At 44.7% G+C, this 18,229-nt stretch overlaps 1 protein-coding gene across 3 annotated transcripts in view; it reads left to right on the top strand.

Annotated features, from left to right (window-relative positions):
* Positions 1–1,534: 1,534 nt before the first annotated feature.
* borcs8 (BLOC-1 related complex subunit 8) overlaps positions 1,535–18,229 on the top strand; it is a 78,879-nt gene continuing 62,184 nt past the window's right edge. Inside the window, exons 1-5 of one of the 3 annotated variants that reach the window (XM_048559682.2) lie at positions 1,535–1,645; positions 3,950–4,062; positions 5,894–5,958; positions 9,357–9,464; positions 12,527–12,554. In XM_048559682.2, the coding sequence (XP_048415639.1) occupies positions 1,609–1,645; positions 3,950–4,062; positions 5,894–5,958; positions 9,357–9,464; positions 12,527–12,554 (351 nt within the window). In that variant the 5' untranslated portion in view covers positions 1,535–1,608. Of the gene's footprint in view, positions 1,646–3,949; positions 4,063–5,893; positions 5,959–9,356; positions 9,465–12,441; positions 12,555–18,229 lie in introns of all 3 variants that reach the window. The other 2 variants (XM_048559684.1, XM_048559683.1) reach the window with 2 other exon arrangements.

Raw genomic sequence — 18,229 nt, 5'->3', positions numbered from 1 at the left:
CCCTGTAGCTCAAATCCTCCAACCCTGGCAACATCCATGTAAATCTTTTCTGAGCCCTTTCAAGTTTCACAACATCCTTCATGTAGCAGGGAGACCAGAATTGAACGCAGTATTCCAAAAGTGGCCTAACCAATATCCTGTACAGTTGCAACATGACCTCCCAACTCCTATACTCAATGCACTGACCAATAAAGGCAAGCGTACCAATCACCTTCTTCACTATCCTGTCTACCTGCAACTCCACTTTCAAGGAACCATGAACCTGCACTCCAAGGTCTCTTTGTTCAGCAACAATCCCCGTGACCTTGCCATTAAGTGTATAAGTCCTGCACTGATTTGCCTTTCCAAAATGCAGCACCTCACATTTATCTAAATTAGTGCTACACCTGCCCCTAAACCTCCTCCCTCACCCTCATCCCAGGCCCCAAGAAAACTTCTGCATTGGACAGATGTTCACCTGCACATCTGCTACTGCAGTATATTGTATCCGCCGTTCCTGATGCGGCCTCCTCTACATCGGGGAAACCAAGCAGAGGCTTGGGGACCGCTTTGTGGAACACCTACTCTCTGTTTGTGACAAATGACTGCACCTCCCAGGCGTGAACACTTCAACTCCCCCTCCCACTCCTTGGATGACATGTCCATCCTGGTCGTCCTGCAGTGCCACCTGTTCCACCCGAAGGTTGCAGGAACAGCAACTCATATTCCGCTTGGGAACCCTGCAGCCCAATGGTATCAATGTGGATTTCACAAGCTTCAAAATCTCTCCTCCCCCATTACATCCCAATACCAGCTCCACTTCTACCCACCTCCTCGACCTGTCCATGTTTTCTCCCACCTATCCACTCTTCCCACCTCAACACCGCCAAACCCATTTCGTAGCGACTAGCCTCATCTCCACCTCCTTGACCTGTCTGTCTTCCCTCCCACCCACGGCACCTTCCTCCCTCCTCTCTGACCTATCACCCCCAACTCCCCACCTTCACATACCTTTACTGGCTCCATCCCCACCTCCTTGACCTGTTCGTCTCCACTCCCACCTATCTGCTCCTCTATCCACCTTCTTTCATTGCCTCCCCCTTGCTCCCTATTTATTTTAGAGCCCCCTTCCACTCCTCCATTTCCGAAGAAGGGTCCAGACCCAAAATGTCAGCTTTCCTGCTCCTCTGATACTGCCTGGCCTGCTGTCTTCATCTAGCTCTACACCATGTTGTCTAAATTAAACTCCATTTGCCACTCTTCGGCCCTTTGTCTTGTTTCAAATTTCTTACAAATTGGCATTTATTTGCCAGACCTGCTGAGTTTCTCCAGCATTTTCTGTTTATGTATGTTTCAGATCTGCAGTGCTTTGTTGTGAATGACCACAGGAATGAGCCCTGACTTTAATTTCATTCTGTAACACAAGGTGAAGCTATCGAAAGGAAAACCTTGATTAAAGAAAAAACAAATGAGGAATTAGAATGAAATTTAGTCAAATAAGAGACAATTCAAGGGAGCCCTTCGTCTGTGGGCAGGCTGTGGAGGCGGAACTATTGTTGATGGCCTTTGGTTTCCTAGAGGGGAAGGAAGGACGGGCGAGCACTTCCGGGGAATGGGGACAGATTGAAGATGGAGGATCAGGAGATGTACCTGAAAGTTAAGAAAGGTGAGAGTTTTAACTGTGGCTCCTAGCAGGAGGCAGTTAGTGAGAAGCCGAGGGTGGAATCAAAGGGGCAGGACTCGAAGCAGTCGGCTGCGGAGAGCAGAAGGAGGACATTTTGTATTTGTGTAGCGCCTTGCGCATCCACAGGCCGTTCCCTCAGCCGCTGAAGGACTCTGGGTGCACAGTCACGGTTAGGAGACAGGACACTGCGGGGGGGGGGGGGAGAGGGGGTACAGCCGCACACAGCAAGATCCCACCAGGAATCTCATTTTCGTGATTAGATTAGATTACCTACAGTGTGGAAACAGGCCCTTCGGCCCAACAAGTCCACACTGCCCCACACCCACGACACACTCCCGATTCCACACTCCCCACTCCCCCTCCCGTCACAACACACTCCCCCTCCAACACTCACTCCCACCCACCAACACCAAAACTCTCAACACTCCCCCACCCCTCACCCCCAAAACTCCCCCCACATCCCAAGCTCAACATCCACCCCCCCCCCTCAGAAAAAGAACTCACTCCTATTCGGAATATTGCTGCGGGATCTTTAGTCTTTGTCTGAGAGGGCAGAACGTCTCATTCAGTGGGGTGGGGGTAGGGCCATCATGGTCGCTGTTTGTGGAATCTTGCTGTGCATTTCAGAGATTCTTTTGGGTGTTGTGGGCGTTGTTAGTCCTCTGCCCCTAATTGCTATCAAGGAGATGATGGTGAGCTGCGTTCTTGACTCACTGCAGCCCTTGGGGTGTGGGTGCATCCACTGTGCTGTTACTGTATGAAGCACTTTGAGATCTCCTGAGGTTATAAAAGAATTTGAAAGTCTTGTCTTTTTTTTTGGGAAAAACAAAGTGATATTAGAGGGGGAAAGGAAAGTAAATCACTGCTTGACTGGATCAAGGGTCAACTGGCAAAACCTCTAGGCGTTTGACCAGCTAGAGTTGGCAATCCCAAGGGAGACAGTGATGTCAGTGTCAGTGTCTGGGGAGTTAGCACAGAAAGGAGCCAAAGAAAGAGTGAGAGGCCCCTCTCAGTCATGATGTTCTCTACTCAGGCCTCTGAGCCACTTCATTCTAATTACCTGCAAAGTTCAATCTTTGTTTATTCTCCAGAACCTGAGTTGCCCTTTTCATTCACATTGTGTATCTCAGTTATTTGATTTCATGCTAGAAAAATATTAACATATACAGTCGTAGAGTTGTACACACAGAAAGAGACCCTTTGCTCTAAATTGTCCATTCTGACCAGATATCCTAAATTAATCTAGTCTCATTTGCCGGCATTTGCCCCATATCACACTCACCCTTTCCATTCATGTACCCATTCAGTTGCTTCTTGAATGTTGTCATTGCACCAGCATCCACCACTTCCTCTGGCAGCTGATTCCACACATGCACCACCCTCTGTGTGAAAAAGTTGACCCTTTGGTACTTTTCAAATCTTCCCCAGCTCACCTTAAACCTATGCCCCGTGGTTTTGGATTCCCCTACCTTGTGGAAAACATCTTTACACCCTATCCACGCCAGTCATGATTTTATAAACTTCTATAAGATCACCTCTCAGTCTCTGGCGTTTCAGGGGAAATAGCCCAAGCAGGGAATTAAATGGTTAATCATGCAATTTTACATGATGCTGAGGTGAAGGAAGGGTATTATTAAGAAAATCTTTTCAAATAAAAATATGTTAAGTTGCCCTACTCTGCTGATTTAATGTTCTGCCCCTTCTAACAAAATAGTAGTAGAAGGATTTAAAGTGGTAAAAATATGAACTGCTTTCAAATGGCTAATTTAAATTGAAGCTAAAAGAAAAGGTTTGCCTCACAATGTCCCAAACGTTTGTCTGTAGCAACTTGTGTTTATAAAATGTCTGTTATGGAATAGTATATCCCAAATGGTTCTCTAAAAAATATTTGGTGTCAGGCTGTAGAGATGGTAGGAAGATAAGTAGAAGCTTGGACAAACAAATAGGTTCTTAAGGGAGCAAAGAGATGCCAAAAGCTATAGTGGGGCCGTGGAGCTGGAGGCATGGATGATGGCTGGAGGCTAGAATTAGTTGAGTGCAGGCATCTTGCAAAATTGTGGATTTTGAGAAGATGACAGAGAGGAATAAGACCATGGAGAAAAGTGAAAATAAAAGTGAGAATTTTGAAATTGAGGCCTTGCTTAAGCAAAGTGCCTCGTGTTTTGTTTTACAACCTGACCGACCCTTTATAAATGCAAGTTGTCTCAATAACCTCAGTGGGATTGTTGCCTGAGAGAAGAGCAGCCCCCAATTCTCTGACAGTCTAACTCCTGGTCTATTCTCCAGTTACAGATAAATTCACCGAAAGTATGTACTTCTTGGCCAATGAACCATCATTGGCTCTGTACCGATTGCAGGAGCATGTGCGAAGATCCCTCCCAGAGCTGGTGCAGCACAAGGTGAGGCAAGTTTAAGGGAGTGTTGCAGAATTATTGGGTTACAGTTGTGTCATTTTCACTGTCTAGAACTGGTGAAAAATAAATTCAGCTAAAGTCTGACTCACCTGAAACTCTCTCCACCATCCAGCTGTTACTTCCAAGCTCCTCTTCCTTCCCAGCCACCTTGTCATCAATACTTGATATTTGCAGTCAGCGGAAACTCTTTCACTACAGAAGCCATCTGGACAATTCTGAATGTCCTAGCTGGACTTCCTGCAGAGTAACCACAAGTAGGCTTGTTTCTGACTTTTTAAAAAAATAAGTTCCTCCTCCTCCTACAGTCCTCAGAGCCACCTAAACCTGATGACATTGATGCTGGTGTGACATTGGCCAGGACTGGGAAGATTAACATTAATTTTTCTTTAATCCCTTCATGAGATGAAGGCATTACTGGCTAGCCCAGGATTTATTGTCCATCCCTAATTTCCCAGGCGACCTTTAAGAGTCAGCCACACTACTGTTGGCCTGGAGTCACGCATAGACCAGACCGTGTAAGGATGGCAGTTTCCTTCCTTAAAGGGCATTAGTGAACCAGGTGGGTTTTTTCCAACAATTGACAATTAATTCACAGTCATCATTGTACTCTTAATTCCAGATTTTTTAAAAATTCAGATTCCGTCATTTGCCATGGCAGGATTCAACCCTGGGTCTCTGGATTAATAGTTCATCAATAATACCACTTGGATGTTGCCTCGTTGAGATTTTCAGTTTGGCAGCAGACAGGCATGAGATTGCTCCCCTGAGCCATCAGGAATCACGACCATTTCTCCTGCAGTGTAGGTGTTGACCCACCATCCCAGTAATGTTTAGTCTTTAGTGGTGAGCACCTCCAAGCAGCTGTGCAGTTTAGAGGGAACATTAGTGTTGACCCCGCTGCAACATTTGCTCAAATTTTGTTACCGCCTGCGTACAGCAGTGACTTCTGAAAGCAGAAATTAACGTTGCAATCAGCATGCTGATTGCCGTGTGCAGAGCATTGGAGCAGCTGCAGACATGTGCGTTCTGGGGGAGCATTACCTGCAGACCTCCTGCTTCTCACCGTCAGCTTATTAGGGCAGCAGATGCATGGAAAGACTCCATGTAGACAATCACCATCCTGACTTGGAAATACATTGCGGTTCCTTCAGGGTCAAAATTTTGGAATGCCCTGCCCTATTGCATTGTGGGTGCCCCTGCAGCACATAGACTGCAGCGGTTCAAAAAAAAAGCTCATCATCATCTTCACCAGGGCTCTTAGGGAGGGGCAGTAAATGTTTGGCCAGTCAGGGACAGCTGTATGCCATGAATGAACAAAGAATTAACTAGGTGGGGAACTGGAGAATAAGGGAATGAGAGATGGCCTCCACAGATTCACTGTCACTGTTGGTTTGCTGGCAGTCAGCAAGAGAGGGGAGCTGCACAAATAATGGTGCCTGCATATTCCTGAATTTAAAAGCACCTTTACATAGCAAGCACACAGGGAACAGCTCGCCCACTCAGACATTCTATCACACACAGGTGACAGCTAAAAGCAAAACAAACATTTCTGTTGTTAGCTATGGAACTAACAAAGTCCCTTGTGGGTAAACCATAGTCACAGGCCCACTTCAGATTCTTTTGGTGTTGATAACTGGGTGTCAATGCCATGGAGACCACCCCACTGGATGGATGGCACAGGGAGTGCCGGTGTAAAGCAGATATGGTTCTGCTCAGACCAGCTTTATGAAGGCAAAGGCCTTTGATTACTTATAAAATGTTGTGTTTACTCAGCGATGATGTGTGTTAGATTTTCCTCCTCTTGCTCCCCCTGCAGACAGACATGCAAGGAGTGGAAGAGCAGTGCCAAGGTGCGATCTATACTGTTGAATATGCCTGCAGGTGAGACGATAGCCCAAGACAATATATTCTAAATATTTATTGTGTGAAAGGGACTGAGTATAAGATGCTTATATCAACCCTAGTTTGAATTACACAAGTTAATTGTTGCAGCTGATATGACAGCGATGTTCTAATAATCTAGGCCTCCAGTAAAGAAGAACTGTCCCTCTGAAGACTGTGTAGTGATGCTGGCTGGTGTATCCTGGTGTGTTGCAGTAGTGGTCTAAAGGAGCATTAGGCTAGAGCTCCCATTGTCAGATAGGCAGCTTACCATTTGTTAGCTGGGTTTGACTTAGGTGACAAAGTGAGTTATTAATATGCTGCTTAGGTCTATCGAACCTGTTTCTACCAGGGGCACTACTGTCCAGGGACAACAAAAGAAATATCTGTAGCATCAGCTGATTGTGGCCATTGTACTGTTCTGTAAATGGCCTATGTCTTTACACTTAGGCTGATCAGGGTGAGGGATGTTAGTGTTGGGAATTGAATGCTTGATCAGGTTGTACAATTACAGCATCTAACATTCTCGTTTTATTGGCAGTACAGGGTTAGCTATAGTGTCAAGTTAGCCTCCGCAATATCCCCATCAAACACTCCCATGAAAAAAACAGCACAGGTTCAATACAGAGTAATGCTTCCTGTACTTGTTTAAGCTGACAGTTTTCTCCACACTTTCTGTCAAACACTCGCAGGTCAGGTACAGCACATGGTTAAGTACATATAGAGTAAATGTTCCTCTATCCTTTTAAACTGAAAGTAAAGCTTCTTCTCCACTGTCCCAAAATTATTAACCGAAAGGAGAGGTTGGATAAACTTGGATTATTGTTGCTAGATCATCAGAGGCTGAGGGGCGACCTGATTGAAATAAATAAAATTATCAGGGCATGGCTAGGGTGGATCGTCGGAGTCTCTTTCCCAGGATGGATATGTTAAATACTAAGGGGACATAGGTTTAAGGTGAGAAGGGAAAAGTTTAAGGGAGGTGTGTGAGGCAGGTTTTCTATGCAGAGCATGATAGATGTCTGGAATGTGCTGCTAGGGGAGGTGGCAAGCAGATATGGTAATAACATTTAAGAGGCATTTAGACAGACACACAAACGGGCAGGGAATAGAGGGATATGGACCATCTACAGGTAGATGGCTGTGCTGTATGACACTATGACCATTAATCAGAAACTCAATTGGAATTGTCACATAAACACACACAAACACGCCATAACAGCAGATCAGAGGCTAGGAATACTGCAGCAAGTAACTAATTTCCTGACTGCCCATGGTCTGTGCATCATCTACATGTCAGAAGTATGATGGAATACTTCCCACTGGGCAGCTCCAGCAGCACTCAAGAAGCTTGACAGCATCCACGACAAAGCAGCCCACTTGATTGGCAACACATCCACTCCCTCCACCACCAACACTCAGTGACAGCAGTGTGTACCATCTGCAAGATGCACTGCAGAAATTCACCAAAGATCCTTAGACAGCACCTTCCAAACCCACAACCACTTCCATCGAGAAGGCCAAGGGCAGCAGATACATGGGAACACCACCTCCTGCAAGTTCCCCTTGAAGCCACTCACCACCCTGCTTGGAAATTTACCTCCGTTCTGTCTGAGTGGCTGCGTCAAAATCCTGGAATTCCCTCCCTAATGCCACTTTGGATCAATCTTCAATACATGGACTACAGCAGTTTAAGAAGACAGCTCGCCACCAGCATCTTGAGGGCAACTAGGGATGGACAATAAATGCCCAGTGATGCCCGCGTCCCGCGGGTGAATTTGCAAAGTGCATGGGGTTAGATACAGCAGGAATTTCCATCTACACTGTCCCCAACAAATGCTTCCAAGAAAGCTTAGATACAGAGATGATGTGACTCTGAATTGAACCCTCACCAGTAGGGTCAGGGCAGTGTTCGAGTTAAGGTACTAGCATGGATTGAGGATTGGCTGCCTGACAGAAGTAAGAGAGTTGGGATAAAAGGCTCTTTTTTGGAATGGCAACCAGTGACAAGCGGTGTCCCGCAAGGTTCAGTGTTGGGGCTGCAGCTGTTCACTTTATATGTTAATGATCTGGATGAAGGGACTGGGGGCATACTGGCGAAGTTTGCCGATGATACTAAGTTAGGTGGACAGGCAGGTAGTACTGAGGAGGTGGGAAGGCTGCAGAAAGATTTAGACAGTTTAGGAGAGTGGTCCAGGAAATGGCTGATGAAATTCAATGTGAGCGAATGCGAGGTCTTGCACTTTGGAAAAAATAATACAGGCATGGACTATTTTCTAAACGGTGAGAAAATTCATAAAGCAGAAGTATAAAGGGATCTGGAAGTGCTAGTCTAGGATTCTTTAAAGGTTAACTTGCAGGTAGAGTCCGTGATTAAAAAAGCGAATGTAATGTTGTCATTTATCTCAAGAGGGTTGGGATATAAAAGCAGCGATGTACTTCTGAGACTTTATAAAGCTCTAGATAGGCCCCATTTAGAATACTGTGTCCAATTTTGGGCCCCACACCTCAAGAAGGACATACTGGCACTGGAGCATGTTCAGCGGAGATTCACACGGATGATCCCTGGAACGGTAGGCCTAACATACGATGAACGGCTGAGGATCCTGGGTTTGTATTCAGTAGAGCTTAGAAGGTTGAGGGGAGATCTAATAGAAACTTACAAGATAATGCATGGCTTAGAAGTGGTGGACGCTGGGAAGTTGTTTCCGTTAGGTGGGGAGACTAGGACCCGTGGGCACAGCCTTAGAAATAGATTCACGCCTTTCTCTCAACTACAGTACTAAAAATGAATATGTGGCTGGAGGTGCAAATTTACAGTCCAACTTCACAAAGATATAGAGAGAAATGCACTGCAAATATGATGGCGAAGAAATGCTGACTTAATGAAACCTCCCGTGGGGAGTATATATTTTTGAAGTTTGAATGAAATAGTCTGTTTATAGCAATTTAGAACGGAAATGAGGAGATATTTCTTCAGCCAGAGAATGGTGGGCCTGTGGAATTCATTGCTGTGGAGCGCAGTGGAGGCCGGGACGGTAAATGTCTTCAAGGCAGAGATTGATAAATTCTTGATCTCACGGAGAGTTAAGGGCTACGGGGAGAGTGCGGGTAGGTGGAGTTGAAATGCGCATCAGCCATGATTATAGGCCGAGTGGACTAGACGGGCCGAATGGCCTTAGGCCCACTCCTATGTCTTATGGTCTTAGTGGCATTTTTCCAATGCCCAGTGAAAACTCAAACTCATTTAATAAAGCAGTATTCTTCTGATCAATGAATAGAGTAGTCTTTCTTCTCAGCTATTAGGCCTGTCACTCTAGTGTCTGACTGCTGCTGGCATCTAAAACGAAGGAATTAATTCTGCTTTTTTATTTCCACCTCCTCCACTCCCTCTGTAGTGCTGTGAAAAGCATGTCCAACAGTGGGGCTTACTTCAAGAACATTGAGGGTCTACTCCGACACGCTATCAGTATCAAGGACCAGATGAGCTCTCTACAGAGCCGCAGGTACTGTGAGGGTCGTGGGTTCAGCTTGGTGCGCCCATCGTTTCCAGCCCCTGTTTTTTTAAGTTTCATTGTTCTGTTGTCAGCTTGGGTGTGTATCAGGAGGTATCATTGAAAGCAGGGAAGTCATGGACGCTCATTGCATTGGAGTGAAGGTAGAATTTGTAGGAGACAAACTGTCCTGATTGAGTGAAGTGACCTGACAACTTCTCGAGGGCTTGGGGAGGGGGGCAGGGGGGACAGTACAAGAGGTGGGATACAGGTAAATCGGAGCCACATACTGGCCACAGTCTGCAATTAGTGTGACAGACGACATTGGCAAATCTAAGCGAAAATGTTGATAAACACTTTACAGTGATTACAACTCACTTATTTTGTGATCACGCCTTTCTCTCAACTACAGTACTAAAAATGAATATGTGGCTGGAGGTGCAAATTTACAGTCCATCTTCACAAAGATATAGAGAGAAATGCACTGCAAATATGATGGCGAAGAAATGCTGACTTAATGAAACCTCCTGTGGGGAGTATATATTTTTGAAGTTTGAATGAAATAGTCTGTTTATAGCAATTTTTAGTTCTGTGAGTACTGAGCGTCTGCTTTAGCATCAGGTGCGTTTTTCAGTGTTTGTGACTTTTCCCCGTTACACCTCTTCCTATGACCTGGGTGCTTTCATCAGTACTTGCGCAGCAAATTGTGTGTGTGAGAAGCGCTGATAAGTTCTTCTCTATGCAAACAGTGTTTGATTGCATCAAAATCATCCACACTTTTGTGTGGCCAAGTGAAAGATTTTTCTTCAGTACTGGAAGACTATAGTCTGCAGTGTGTGTGGCAGTGATGGTGTGTCTAACTAGTTGGTCCCAGGAATTCTTTAACCTCAGGTTTTGAAGAAATTAAACTTTCACACTGTCCCCTCTCATGTAGTGTTACTCAACTTCAATTTGGAGTGCTGTTTCATGGGTTCTTCCCCGGTGCCCCTATACCTCAGTACAAGAGGCCATTCCTCAGAACTGAGCCCCAGTAGCCAGTGGCACAGAGAGATTCAGAGTGCTGCCTTATCCTCCCTTAACGTCCACTGCGTTTTGCTACAGGAAGTTACTGAACAAGAATGATGCAGAAATTCTGGCTAATAGTCATAGACGTCTTCTGCATGGAAACAGGCCCTTTGGCCCAACTTGTCCATGCTGCCCAGTTTTCAAAATTTAAACTAGTCCCATTTGCCTGTGTTTGGTTAATATCACTCCATACCAATCCCATCTATGTACCTAAAGAAATAACGGGAACTGCAGATGCTGGAGAATCTGAGATAACAAAGTGTGGAGCTGGATGAACACAGCAGGCCAAGCAGCATCATAGGAGCAAAAAAGCTGATGTTTCGGGCCTAGACCTTTTCTGATGAAGGGTCTAGGCCCGAAACATCAGCTTTTGTGCTCCTAAGGTGCTGCTTGGCCTGCTGTGTTCATCCAGCTCCACACTTTGGTACCTGTCTAAATATTTCTTAAATGACAAAATTGTAATCTTGTAATCGCTTCTGCCACTACCCCTGGCAGCCTGTTCCAGACACACACTACCCTCAGTGAGGAAGAAATTGCCCCCTGTACCCTTTTGTATGTCTTCCCCTCTCACCTTAAACCGAAGCCCTCTACTTTTAGACTCCCGTCCCACAGGGAAAAGCACTTGGCTATCTACCTCATGATTTTATGGACCTCTACTAGGTCACCCCTCAGTTTCCTATTTTCCTGTAAAAAAAAAACAGGTCCCAGCTTATCCAACCTCTCCTCATGACTCAAACCTTCCAGTCTAGGTAGCATCCTCGAAAATCTTTTCTGCACCCTTTCTAGTTCAATAATAACCTTTTTATAGTGGGGCAACCAGGACTGCGTGCAGTACTCCAAAATGATAATTGAGTCATTGTGGGAATCACACTTTCATTAATGAGACTATGATAGATTGAGAGACTGGACAGAATGAGTCCGTCTTTTCTGAGGGTTAGAAGATTGAGATGTGATTTTATTGAAATGTGGAAAATTCTTATTTTGATTTGATAGGGTAGATGGCCTGAGGCTGTTCTCTCCCCTTCCCAAGAGTCTAGATCTAAGAGGTCAATTTTCAGCTGAAGGATTGGGACATTCGGAATAGAGATGCGGAAACATTTTCTCGGTCTGGGGATCGTGAATCTCTGGAATTCTCTACCGCAGAGAGTTTTTGAGTATGTTCAAGAGTGAGATGGATGCATAGGTTTCAGATTCTGAGGGAATGAGTTATTTGATACTACAGCAGGACTGTGAAATGAAGTGTGAGTTATAATCTTAGTAAATGGTTTGAGGGGCTTTATGACCTACTGCCATTCCCATTCAAGGGTTATTAAGGGCTGTGAGCAAGAAGCAGGACAGTGTGGTTGAGGATTATTATGATCTTGCTGAATGATAGTGCAGACAGAATAGGCTGAATGGCCTGCTTCTGCTATTTCTCAGGGTCTATTCATGTGGCTATTATGGTTGTGCCCTGAGGCATGCCCTTGGTGGTGGCAAAAGTGGTCATAGTCTTACAGGACCATAGACCTGCTCTCTCATTAGAGAGAGATGACTGGTGGTGATTTAACTTAAGGGCCACCACTCCTCAGGAAAGGGGAGAGGTTGAGAAGGAGAGTCCTTCAGTGTAATCTGAAGCAAGCCGTTGGGATGTCACCATTTTATTTCCGAGCACGCTACACTCATTGCACCTTGTATTTTAAATTACTTCTATGGAGTCACAAAATATTATGACCTGAAAGAAATCTATCTCATTCCTAAGCATTTGTCGGATGTTAGATTTTCAGAATCTGAAGGACTGATTAAGCTTGTATGTGTGGCAGGACTAAGTTTGTTCCCTGTTTTGTAACTTCATTTAAATTGCACGATTTAAAATGCACCCTCAGTACTCCAGTATTTTTGTTGCAATTTGGCATTTTGTTTTCTTTCACCCCACCACTGCATGCAGCTTTAGTGATGTGAGTGTCTGTTACAGTTCCGTTGTTACACAGGCAGTTCCTGAACCTCCCTCCTTCTCTTCTTCCTGAGTGCAGAGCCAAGCGTGCGCCCCTTCCTTTCCAGGTTAGTATTGCTGAAACTGGGAGCTCAACCAAAATCTAACACCAGGCTTGAGGCCTACGCGGCTTCAAGTACAGTTGAATCTTGATGAATGCTTGACAAATGCAGACCTTCCAACCTGCCACCGTTTTTGAGCAATCTGCTGAAATAATTCAATCATAATAAGTATGTCTTTGCTTATAGTTTTGTATCAGACCCAGTTAAAAAAAGGATTAGCGGCAGTCCAAAGTTGAAATCAATATCTGAAACACCAGTCGATATGTTTATACTTCAAGGCTTTGGCTTTATTACCACTGGAATGAAAGTTAACTCAAGGTTGGGAGCTCTGTTCATGTGTCAAGAGTTATATTTTTCTCTCCATTTTCCTTCCGCCCTAAACTGTTCAATCCACTCCACACACTCCTCTGATCTGTAGCGTTGGTGGAAGAGCAAGGGCGACACCATATTCCTAACAAGGATTTTCAAAGTATTTTAAACATCTTGAGCGTTTGAGCCTGACACTGTTGCATTGTTAAACTGTAAATCAGTATGTCACATGGGATAGATGAGGCATTTGAGGTCTATCGAGAGTAAGTGAGATCAAGCTCAGATTTCAAAGATTCACAGATAGGAAGATGGACGTAAGGAAAAGGAGAAGTAGGACACTTAGCCTATCAAGTGTGTTCTGCCATTCAGTAAGGTCTTGCCTGATCAAATTGTGGCTTTCATGCCCCCATCTCCATAACTTCTGATTTTCTTGTCCATCTTGCTTGCCCTTGTAACACTGACTCCTTGATCAAACACCTGTCTAACTCAGCCTTGACCACGTTCAACGACACAGCCTCCATTGCTCATAGGTGGAGAGAATTCCAAACACTGTCAATCTCCTGAGAAAAGAAATCTCGCCTCTTATTTAGAAACTGTGCCCGCCCCTTCTAAAGTCTTCAATGGAGGGAGCATGTCTGAGTACCCATCCTTTCAAGCCCTGTCGGAATCTTACGTTTCTAGAAGATTGCCTCTCATTCTGCCAACCTCTGTGAAGTCCAGAATCCACCTTTCCTCATAAGCAGAACAAACTCTATACTTAAGGAAGTTGAGGATTTGCGAGCTTTGTGGTCCTAGGAGAGAGAATGTGTTAAGAGTGATGATTTTCTGTTGGAATGCAAGGTGAGTTTAGGATTAAAGGTAAGGCATGATCATCATAGTCTACCAGACCATCGGTCTGCTCTCTCATTAGAGAGAGAGAGAGAGAGAGAGAAAAATGACTGGTGGTGGTTTAACTTGAAGGTCATCATGCCTCTGGTGAGGGTAGAGTCTTTCATGGTAACTTCAGCAGGTGTGGGAATTTAACCCATACTGTGTCAATCTTCATTATTTAGGGTTGCAACTCAATTGAATATATTAGCTTTGTTCATATCGTGGTATGGGAATGTTGCTGCAAATATTAATGCCCATCACTAATTTACCTTGAGAGGGTTTTGGTGAGCCATTTCCTGAAATTGCAGAACTCTTGAGATGCAGAAGGATCTGGACATTCTGGTGCATGAATTGTAAAAAGTGCAGCAACTAATTAGGAAAGTTAATAAGAATATAAGGGAGGGAAAGTGAATACAGAAGAAGAAAGGTTATTCTGTACTCATGCAGGGCGTTGGTGAGACCACATCAGGAATACTGTGTACAGTTTCGTTGTTTCTACTTAAGGAAGATGTAAATGTGTTGGAAGCAAATCACAGAAGGTTTACCAGAATAGTACCTGGAATTGGGGTTTGTCTTATGAGGAAGAGCCGAACAGTTTTAGCTTATGTTTGCAACAGTATGTGAGAGTAAGAGGCTACTTGATTGGATTATATAAATGCTACCTGACCCGCTGTGATGTTCAGCGTTTGTTGACATGATACATTATGGGAGGACCTAGAATTCAAGACTATTGTTTCAAGCAACAAGAATTGTCCATTTAAGACAGGAATAAGGAGATTGTATCTTTCCACAGAGAATCATGAGTCTTTGGAGCTGTCTTCCTCAAAAGATGGTGAGAGCAAAACTTCTGAATATTATTAAGACTGAGGTAGATAGATTATTGATAAGCAAGGAGGTGAAAAGTTTTTTTTCATTCACTCGTGGGCTGAGGGCATTGCTGGCTGGCCAGCATTTATTGCTCATCCCTTGAGCAGGTAGTGGCGAGCTGCCTTCTTGAACCACTGCAGTTCATGTGCTATGGGTAGCCCTACAATACTGTTAGGAGGGAATTCAGGATTTTAACCCAGCAACGTTAAAGGAACGGCAGTATGTTTCCAAGACTGGTTGGTGAGTGGCTTAGAAAGGAACTTGCAAGTGGTGGTGTTCCCATCGTGGGTAGGTCAGCTGTGCTATCTTTGGGTGGTGGAGTAGACTCATGGGACCAAATGGCCTACTCCTGCTCCAGAGTTACATGTTCATTTGACAACTGAATTTTTTTTATTATTCCCTTGGGACATGGGTGTCTTTGACTAGACAGATATTCATTGCCTGTACATAGTTGCCAGGCCTATCTAGTTTATATCAGAGGGCACTAAAGAATCGACCACATTGCTGTGTTTCTGAAGTAATACGTAGGCTGGACCAGGTAAAGGTGGCAGATTTCCTTCCCTAAAGGACATTAGTGAACCTGATGGGATCTTGCGTCAGTAGTTTCTTCCTGTCTTATTCCAGTTTATTTAATTCATTAAGTTTTAAATTTTCCAGTTGATGTGGTGGGATCTTAACTTGCATCACTGATGTTTAGTCCAGAGTTCAGGGTTACGATTCCTGTGACGACAATCTGTAGGAACAGATGCATCAGATATATGACCCCACACACCCACCCACCCACCCCCCACCCTCACAGTGTCAAAGATGATTGCTCAGCATCTGCATACTTCTATTTTTTTTTCATTCATTCATGGGATGCGGGTGTCACTGGCTAGGCCAGCATTTATTGGCTGTCCCTAATTGCCCAGGGGGCAGTTAAGAGTCAGCCACATTGCTGTGGGTCTGGAGTCACAATGTTGGCGAGACCAGGTAAGGATTGCAGTTTCCTTCCCTAAAGGACATTAGCCAACAGATGGGTTTTTTCAACAAACGACAACAGATCATCATTAGCGTCTTAATCCAGATTTTTACTGAATTCACATTTCACCATCTGCCATGGTCCCCAGAACATTAGCTGAGTCTCTGGATTAATAGCCTTATGATAATGCCACTAGGTTACTGCCTTCTCTGTGGCACCTCCTTCCAAGGCCATTGGGAAGCAAACAAGCTGAACTTTTGCCCTTGAATGTCATCTTTGACTTGTCTTCCAACATTCTTATAACAAATAATGTTCAAACAAAACAGGAAAAGAAATCACCTTTATCTTAAAGCCCTATGTTTATTCTCCTAGAGGTGCTTGCAGCAGGCCTCTGGAAATCAACCTTTTGATAGCTGCAGACTCTGGGGACAATACTGGAGCATTGGCCACCCCTGGGAGATTGTGAGGGATGTGGCATTTAAAACTTCAGAGAGGAGACTAGCAATAAAACAGAGAAAAGACATGGAGTAGTTGGGATTAAGCCAGAGATGGCAAGTTAGAGATCAGAGCAGTGTTGCACGTGGAGAGGTCAGAATGGGCCCTCCACTGGTATTGATAAAGCACTCTGAGAATGTCAGGTGTGAAAGTGATAGAGACCAATCAGATTGAACAATGATGACCCAGTGCTGAATGAAGGGGATTTGGTTGGCGAGGTGAGGGGGGGGGGGGGGGGGGGGGGGTGCTGACTAAGTTGGCGGAAATGGTGACCATCAGTAATTTCAAAAGGAAATTGTATTGGCACTTGGATAGAATAAACACGCAGTGCTGCTCAGGTAGAGTATGTGGATTCAGTTGCTGAATAGCCTCCCTCTGTGATATAACCGGCCACTGCAAAGTGGATTCAGTCTGGTGATACGGCATTAACCAGCCATCAATCCTTCTGAGCAATAATGCAGTCAGGATGGCGATAAACAGAACTAAGGCCTAACAGATCTTGGCCCTCATTGCCAAGACTGCTGGTTCTTGCTGATTGGTTAAGGAGTCAGTCTCTCTTCCTTTTAACTTGTTTAGCTAAGCCTGAGTTTCTTTCCTTCTGTAGTGTGGATGCAACAAGTGAAAATAATGCTGTTTGCAACTGGGCTTGTATAGTGTTTTTTTTCCCCCCCTGACTGGACAAGAGTTAGCAAATGACTTCTTTCTGTAATCCATTACAGAAAGTGATGTGAGCATGCCCTGAGCTTGAAGAGAATGAGTGTCGTGAACATCGTTCCCAGCCTTACAAAGTTAGGTGAGCTAAAGGCAGTCATTTATTCTTCTTCAACCCTTCCTGATACCTCCCTCAATCCCGACTCCACCTGCAGAGCCCCTGATTTTTCACTTGACCGGTTGGGCAAGGTTGGGAGACAAGTGACAGTGACAATGAATCCCTTCATTTGGATTCCATCAACTTGAGTAGTGGGCTCACCACCTGCCTCAAAACAAAGAGGTTTCTAGGCCAGCCTCAAGGCTGACGTGGAGAGTTTAGATCACACTTGGAGAGGAGCAGCCCATTTGGTCTCGAGCCTCCAGAGCTGCTGTTGACAAGACATGCCCTCCCCACACCTCCACTGAAAGGTGTGTGACCTAGCTATTGTTCAGAGGAGGAGCGGATTGAGCAGGATCACAATGCTGCAGGAGATGGAGTGTCCCACCCAATTGCTCTTGATCTGGATGTCATCTTTGGCAGTGAATATTGGTAGGCTGTTTGACTGTGGAGGCATCACAGCTCAGCTCAAAGCTTCCGTTTGTTTGTTCTGGGGCTGCTAAGGGCTTCTGTGACTAGCACAAGTAACTTGACATGATTCTGCATTTGTGGGCATTCCAAATCGAGGACTTATTTCTTTATATATTTAGCAAATGTCAGATCCTGGAAACCACCTTGTTTTCTGAGCTTGAGGTAATTGGTCCACCATTTAGTCTGTGGAGGGCTATCTGTTAGTAATGTGCAGCATTGTTTGTTCTTCTCCACATGTGTGTAAGCAGGTTTAGACTGAGGTCCCAGCTGCGCAGTGAGCCTGGCTTGTGTTGAACCTGTGCTTGTTTAGAGGCTGCTGTTTGATGGATGGGGATGGTTACTGGGAAATTGGTAACTCTTGCTGAGGCAGGTTCCTACAAAAGAGGTGCAGGAATAGGAGGTGGGTCATAAAATCCATTGAGGTTTTCCCTGTGGCTCATCAGCTGGAGTAGGGTTCAAATGTGATGCCTTTCAGTGTCAAGCAGCTTGATGACACCTTGTAGGATTTGAATGCAAATTTAAAAAGTTGTCTAGGACTGCTGCCACTTTTTCTTTTTTAGTAACCCTTACATTGTAAAGTGGAAAAAGGATTAGTTAAAAAATATATATGTACATCTGCAAAATATATATTTTTAGGTTAAAACGGACTGCCATTAAGACACACCTCTCCTCATTTGATTAATTCTACCTGTCCTTTTAAGCAAAACAAAAATTGCCCTGGTCAGTAAATAAAATACAGTAAACATTTCCACTTATGCCTGGTGCTTTTGTGCTGTTTCTTTCCTCATGAAGGTGGGACTCCTGGCTCTCTGAAATTGGCTTAGAATTTGCTGCCAAAATAGTTTCAAGGGGCTGACACTTCTCAACGGTTAAGGAGAGGCAGTGATACCCTGTAAATTG

This window comes from Stegostoma tigrinum, chromosome 30 (genome assembly GCF_030684315.1).
Source record: "Stegostoma tigrinum isolate sSteTig4 chromosome 30, sSteTig4.hap1, whole genome shotgun sequence".
NCBI classification, from domain to species: Eukaryota; Metazoa; Chordata; class Chondrichthyes; order Orectolobiformes; family Stegostomatidae; genus Stegostoma; species Stegostoma tigrinum.
This window is presented reverse-complemented; position numbering and strand designations above follow the sequence as displayed.